General features: G+C 32.9%; 1 protein-coding gene across 1 annotated transcript in view; it reads left to right on the top strand.

The window, feature by feature from the left end:
* Positions 1-2,530: 2,530 nt before the first annotated feature.
* The window catches only part of LOC117170348 (maternal protein pumilio-like), a 50,181-nt gene continuing 45,228 nt past the window's right edge, over positions 2,531-7,483 (top strand). Inside the window, exons 1-2 of the mRNA XM_033357088.1 lie at positions 2,531-2,630; positions 2,712-2,842. Coding sequence (XP_033212979.1) covers positions 2,553-2,630; positions 2,712-2,842 — 209 coding nt within the window. The 5' untranslated portion in view covers positions 2,531-2,552. The remainder of the gene's footprint in view (positions 2,631-2,711; positions 2,843-7,483) is intronic.

Here is a 7,483-nt window from a genome sequence, read left to right as displayed (position 1 = left end):
TTATTTGCAGACAAAGTTGTATTTACGTGGAAGAGAGGGGTTGATTTTTGACGTTAAGGGTTGAAGCCCAAAAATCATATCGGGTATTTTCGAGGAGCTCAAAAATCAGAGACCGTATTTCCATTGAAAAATTCTAGAAAAATTTATTTGCAGACAAAGTTGTATTTACGTGGAAGAGAGGGGTTGATTTTCGACGTGAAGGGTTGAAGCCCAAGAAATAATATCGGGTATTTTCGTGGAGCCCAAAAATCAGAGACTTTATTCAAGCTTTAAAATTTAATAAAAGTTATTTTTTGACAATTTCATATCTGCGTGTTACAATGGGGTTAATTTTTTACTGCAAGGGTTGGAGCTCAAAATTCGAAGTGGGTATTTTCTGGGTATCCCAAAAAAAGCCCAAAAATATCCCGTTAATAAATAACTGAAAATTTTCAATTTTTTGAAGGGGGTTGATTTTGGAAGTTAAGGGTTGGTTTGAGGAAAATTTTTTTTGCGGAGTTAAAGAGCCCAAAAAAAGCCCAAAATTCTGGTGTAATTGAATTTTTAATATTTAGTGATTTAAAGAAGTGGAGGTGCTGGGTTAATGTAAGCTGGCACCTCCGCAAGAAAATTGATTTTGTGAAAAAAGTAAAAGAGCCCAAAAATTTTTATTGCAGCCCAAAGAAAGCCCAAAAATAGCCCAAAATTCAGAGCTATGAAAAATTCAAAAATTATCGAGGAGCCCAAAAATCAGAGACTCTATTACCATTCAAAAATTCTAGAAAAAACGATTTTTTGACAAAATAGTATCTACGTCGGTTGATTTTTGACGTTAAGGGTTGAAGCTCAAAAATCGTAGCGGGTATTTCCGAGGAGCCCAAAAATCAGAGACTCTATTTCCATTAAAAAATGCTACAAAAATTTATTTGCAGACAAAGTAGTATTTACGTGGTAGAGAGGGGTTGATTTTTGACGTTAAGGGTTGAAGCCCAAAAATTGTAACGTGTATTTTCGAGGAGCCCAAAAATCAGAGACTGTATTTCCATTGAGAAATTCTAGAAAAATTTATTTGCAGACAAATTTGTATTTACGTGGAAGAGAGGGGTTGATTTTTGACGTTAAGGGTTGAAGCCCAAAAATCGTAGTGTCTATTTTCGAGGAGCCCAAAAATTAGAGACTGTATTTCCATTGAAAAATTCTAGAAAAATTTATTTGCAGACAAAGTTCTATTCACGTGGAAGAGAGGGGTTGATTTTTGACGTTAAGGGTTGAAGCCCAAAAATCGTAACGTGTATTTTCGAGGAGCCCAAAAATCAGAGACTGTATTTCCATTGAAAAATTCTAGAAAAATTTATTTTCAGACAAAGTTGTGTTTACGTGGAAGAGAGGGGTTGATTTTTGACGTTAAGGGTTGGAGCCCAAAAATCGTAGTGTGTGTTTTCGAGGAGCCCAAAAATTAGAGACTGTATTTCCATTGAAAAATTCTAGAAAAATTTATTTGCAGACAAAGTTCTATTTACGTGGAAGAGAGGGGTTGATTTTTGACGTTAAGGGTTGAAGCCCAAAAATTGTAACGTATATTTTCGAGGTGCCCAAAAATCAGAGACTGTATTTCCATTGAGAAATTCTAGAAAAATTTATTTGCAGACAAAGTTGTATTTACCTGGAAGAGAGGGGTTGATTTTTGACGTTAAGGGTTGAAGCCCAAAAATCGTAGCGGGTATTTCCGAGGAGCCCAAAAATCAGAGACTCTATTTCCATTAAAAAATGCTACAAAAATTTATTTGCAGACAAAGTTGTATTTACGTGGTAGAGAGGGGATGATTTTTGACGTTAAGGGTTGAAGCCCAAAAAACGTAGCGGTTATTTTCGAGGAGTCCAAAAATCAGAGACTTTTTTCAAGCTCTAAAATGTAATAAAAGTTATTTTTTGACAATTTCATATCTGCGTGTTGCAATGGGGTTGATTTTTGACGTTAAGGGTTGGAGCCCAAAAATCGAAGTGGGTATTTTCTGATAGCCCAAAAAAGCCCAAAAAAAGTCCAAAAAGAGCTCAAAAATATCCCGTTAATAAATAACTGCAAATTTTAAATTTTTTGAAGGGGGTTGATTTTGGAAGTTAAGGGTTGGTTTGGGGAAATTTTTTTTGCGGATTTTAAGAACCCAAAAAAAGCCCAAAAATCTGGTGTAATTGAATTTTTATTATTTAGTGATTTAAAGAAGTGGAGGTGCTGGGTTAATGTAAGCTGGCACCTCTACAAGAAAATTTATTTTTTTGAAAAAAGTAAAGGAGCCCAAAAATTTTTATTGCAGCCCAAAAAAAGCCCAAAATTCTAAGCTATGAAAAATTCAAAAATTCGATTGTGGAGGTGCTAGCTTAATGTACCTCGTATCCAGTGCTCCAGACGCTGCATAATCTGATAAAATTTGCGTAGTTTCATCATTATTCACCCTGTTTAATTTTAAACTCTTTCCGTTTCTTTAAAAAACTTTCAATGTGAAGCATGTGCTAGTTAGCTTCCTCTTTTATCACACACGTCTTTTTACAGTGAAACCGGTGGTCTCGGAGTTAAGATGGTGGAATACGTTCTGGGTGGTTCAAGCCCAACCACGCCAAAAGATTTAGAACCTAGAATGGTTTCTCTTCGATTGGTGAGTAATTTTAACACTAAAAGTTTAAAATCTTCATTCAGAATAATTTAACGTGCATTATTTCTCTTCTGCTCTATTTAGAACACAGATGCAGATAAAAAAGACAAAGAAAAGGGCTCATCAAGTCCATTTGATGGTTCGAAGGACGACAATTGTCCACAGGGTAATGGGCTAGCATCGCAGAATGGTCTTGATGACGATAAAGGTTTCAAGTAAGTATTTCGCAAAGGCTTTAATTGTATTGTCTCTGAGTTCACTTTTTTTATTTCTTGCAATATGCAGTGCGAAGCCGTAATGGCTGAAAATGAATACGCAAACTAATCCAATAAGAATAAATATTTACATGTTTGCATTTTAAATGATCAAGAACATCAAGGATGGATATACGTGTGAATTTTGTCGGATCCAGTATGCCATTTTCGATTCGACGTTAGTTCATTTTCCGATCGGCTTATTTCGTTTCTTACTTTCTTCATTCTTTCAATTTACTAACCATAGTCCACCAAGAATCAATAAACGTAATTTCTCTTCAATAAAATAACTTTTTTAATTAAAAAAATGGATATGTCTCTACAAAATGCACGTTATTAAATCTATAATGATTATGCTTCGAATTGTTGTACCTATTATTTTCACAGGTAACTGAAAGTTACTTAAACAGTATTTCTAGCAATAACTGAAAAATAGTTCTTTTATATTTATTTGTAGTTTCGTATTCTATTGTTCGAGAAGATAAATATTTCGACAATATACTATGTACATCTAAATTGATAAGTGCGACTTCATAAAGTAGTGTACAATTAAAAGTAACAGTAAACTTGTAACTTACTCAGTTAGAAATTTTCGACGGAAGTAAATTTATAATAATAACACTGAGAAGTATTTTTTGTCCTAATGACTAGCAGAAATACGTACGAAACCAATTACAATGACTTACACTATTTGAATATTTAACTATTTCTCATTCAGATTTAGAGAGTGTATACTATTTATTGTAGGAATTTTAGTACTTTATACATATCTGAAACATGCAAATGATAAAAAATGAATTTTCATCAAAATACAGGGTGCGCCATCTAGACCTTCGGTATTTCAACATTGAATAACTCACCATTTTTCAGCCGATTTCGGCAAATGTGCACGATTATGAAACTTCATTCAGTACCATTTTAGCTATGAGTCAATACACACAGAATGAAAGCGCTGAAATTGTAGCGCTTTACATTGAAAACAATCGCTCAATTATGAAAACTGTGCGTGCTTATCGTACAAAAGATAGGAGAAATTCGAATTTAACTGCACTTGACTATCCTAATAATATTATAATAATATCCTAAATAATTTATGCTCATTTGTAAAAATCTGCTAAAAACTGCAAGAGTTATTCAATGTTGAAATACCGAAGGTCTAGATGGCGCACCCTGTACATGAATTTTCAAGTAAATAGTTCAATTAACAATTGAAAGTGATAAACTTTCAAACAGAAAATGAATTTTTTACAAAGTATTTCAACATACAACCAAGTAGTTGAATTTTTAACCAAACCCGAATAATTTTCAACCCAAAAGTTAAATTTTGGACCAAAAGAGATGATTTAAAAAAAAATCTACTAAAAGAAATTAATTTTACAATCAAAAAGACGAAATTGAAAAAGCATTGAATTTTCAACTAAAAAAGGTTTTTTAGTCAAAAAATAAAAACAATTTCAACTACGATAGGCGTTAAAATTTTAACCAAAATGATGATTTATTACACAAAAAGGATAACTTCTTAACAAAATAATGAAATTTTCCAACGAAATAATAAGATATTTATTCTTTAACCGAAAGAGATAAATTTCCAAAGCTTTAAAGATGAAATTCTATTTATGGATTGAAATGTTTATTTATTGTATTTATTTATGGTATTCACGTTTTTCTTGTGTTTCAACTGTTAACAAATCAGGTATTTGAACATCAAGGGATTTAAACATTGAATTTGTAACAGCGAAAAATCTAAGAAAATTTCAAATTACGTTTTAACAATTCAATTTTGAATTTTCTTCCATTTTCAAAAATTAAAAATTGAACTGTTAAAAACCCAACTGTTGAAAATAAAACTGTTGAAAATTTAATTTTGAGTTTGCCTAAATTTTTCTAAAGTTAACTATTGTATTGAAAACAAGTGATAAAAATGTTATATTTACATAATTTTCCGTGACAGTTTAATAAATTCAGAGGTGATAAAAGTGGCAACATTAAATTAATATATTTTTAAATATTTTGTTTTGAGTATTTAATAAATTATGCAATTTGGAGGCCTTTATTAGCCTTTAGCACTTCATTTGTACAATTAAAGTTTGTGAAATTATTATTGTACCATTTCAAATGTTTCATTTCAAGGTATAGTCCAAACATTAGTTTAAAATAATAAGTGAAATGCCCGAAAAAATCCTACTTTCAATTTTTTTAATGAGAAAGTTCCGTTAAGGAGTCCCTTTTGACATATCAAAAATTCTAGAATAGATCAGTTGCCAAACCTTTTTTTTTAACATTTTCAAAAGTTATATTTGCCTGGACGGATAATTCCCAATACAGTTTAGAGCAAAATGCCCAACAGAAAAAAAGAAAGAGGACATAATTATGACAAAATTATGAGAAAATGTTGTTAAAAAAATAATTCGCTATCTTCCATATGTTCCAAGTTATGATACATAGAAAAATCGCCATTTTTTGGATTTTCAGCGAAAAATCACTAAGTTCCAAATAACACTGTGTACCTTCGCACCTAATTACTCCACGGGAAAGTGTTTCACAGTTGAGTGAAAGTTGACTTAATAGGGCTGTTTCTAAAGTCAGATATCATTTTTCCAATAAATGGATCTTATCGTATATAAAATTCTAATTATAAAAACGCCCGTAAAATATTTTTTACATATTGTTTACTATTTTTAATTAAATGTTGAGATATGAATTTTTTACCACGATGTCGATTGGTGGGCCCCTTTGACGTCAAAGGGGTCGGATTCTTCACCAATCACAGCTCACGTGTCGGTGATTCTCAAATATCTTTTTGTGTGCCGTTGGTTTGTTTTGGTTATCTGCACATCGAAAATAAAAGTCGCTAAATATTCTTTAAAAAAATGTCAAAGGAGGTGTCGTAAAAACCAAGAGAGAAAATCTACCGAAAGTAAATATATTTATGGTATGTATAAAGAATTCATTGAAAAAGCACTCAAATATAGTCATGTTTACTGAATAATTCGTAAATATGTACGATTTTAAAATATGTTACTAATTTCACTCACTGTTTTCCTTCAACATACTTAGTCTCTCAAACCAAATATTACAACAGGATAACGTTTTTGTCACATAATCCTTAACAACTATAGCTATAAAATCAAAATAGAATTAGCAGCAGACCGTGGCCTAACCTCTTTATCATGACTTTCGCATCACCACATTGATAGATAATTATGAAAACCTCTGAGTCACGTGACACCCACGTGACACGACGTGAACGACACAAAAGAAAAAAAAATTATAACGCACCTTCGATTCAGATTACAATTATGTATTCAAAAATTGTTTTATCTAAAATAGCGAAACAACCCTATTCTCTGTAATTAAAAAAAATAACTGTCTTACCTATGAGTTATAAGGCCATAAGTCATTTGATCCCTCAAAGTTAGCCATTTTTGCCTGTTTTTACGGGCAAAAAAGTTAAGTTCAGTTTTTTCAAAATAAATTGTGTCCGTTTCAGTTTGCGTTAATGACGCCAGAGGTTAAAATAGACTCTGCGAAAATCTGCGTAGAAGTAAAAAAAAGGTATTTTATGCGTATTATTTTGGGGAATTGCAAGATTTCAAAAATTGATTTTTTTGTTGTATTTTTGACTAAAAACAGATTTTTTTAAATATCTCGTTTCCTCTGCATCCCTCGATAAAATTACTAAAGATTGAATGAAAGTGGAGTATATTTGGCGTAATATGTATAATATGTCTCTTACCAAATTTAAAGGTCATTTGACTTGGCGAGGTCGCATTCCATTCATAATCTTGAAAAAAATGAATTTAAACACTATGACTTCATTCTCACATCCTCACGCCGACCTGCAAGGCAGCACGCCTTCGCTGGCTTCGTTACCTCAACAAATCTGAGAACGAATCATTCTACACATCCCCTTTCGGGGCAGATGTCATCGTCACAGTATCTGTCAAGGCAGCAGGATTTTGTGCTACAGACTGATAGCCATGCTCAAAGAATGACTAACAAGTTCTATGTACCGGACGGTGAATACACACAATTTATGTCGAGAACAGTTTTGAGTGTTTAAATTTTTTTGCTAGCTTATGAATGGAATGCGACCTCGCCGAGTCAAATGCCCTTTTAATTCGGACTCAGCGACCCTGAAAACCTATAACCGCTTTGCTTTCTGGGTGTTTCCATGAATGTTCCAACTTTCTTCATTTTTTTGTGAGGTTAGAAAGGAAATGCGTCCTGACCGAGTTAAATCAACCCCGGATTTGGATTCAGAGACCCCAAAAACGTGCAGAATGTTTATCTCGTCTGGTGGGTAAGACCTTTTTTCCTGTGCCTGTGTTATACTAATAAACACTTAATAAATATTGAGCGAATATTGTGTTAACAATATCGTGTGTTGGACAACTAGATAGTATGTGAGCTAAATGCTCGGGCTGTGCGTGGAACGCCCTGCAGCTATCATCGGGAATGTCTTGGCTCAAAATGTGTGGACGGTATGTTAAGGTTGAGATGACACCGTCTTGGCATGCAAAAATGAAACCCTCTGTACCAGACTTCAATCCGGGCGATTTAAGGAAAGCAAACGTTAGCTCACAAGACATTGACTAATCC

The sequence above is a fragment of the Belonocnema kinseyi genome, chromosome 1, assembly GCF_010883055.1.
Source record: "Belonocnema kinseyi isolate 2016_QV_RU_SX_M_011 chromosome 1, B_treatae_v1, whole genome shotgun sequence".
In the NCBI taxonomy this organism is placed as follows: Eukaryota; Metazoa; Arthropoda; class Insecta; order Hymenoptera; family Cynipidae; genus Belonocnema; species Belonocnema kinseyi.
This window is presented reverse-complemented; position numbering and strand designations above follow the sequence as displayed.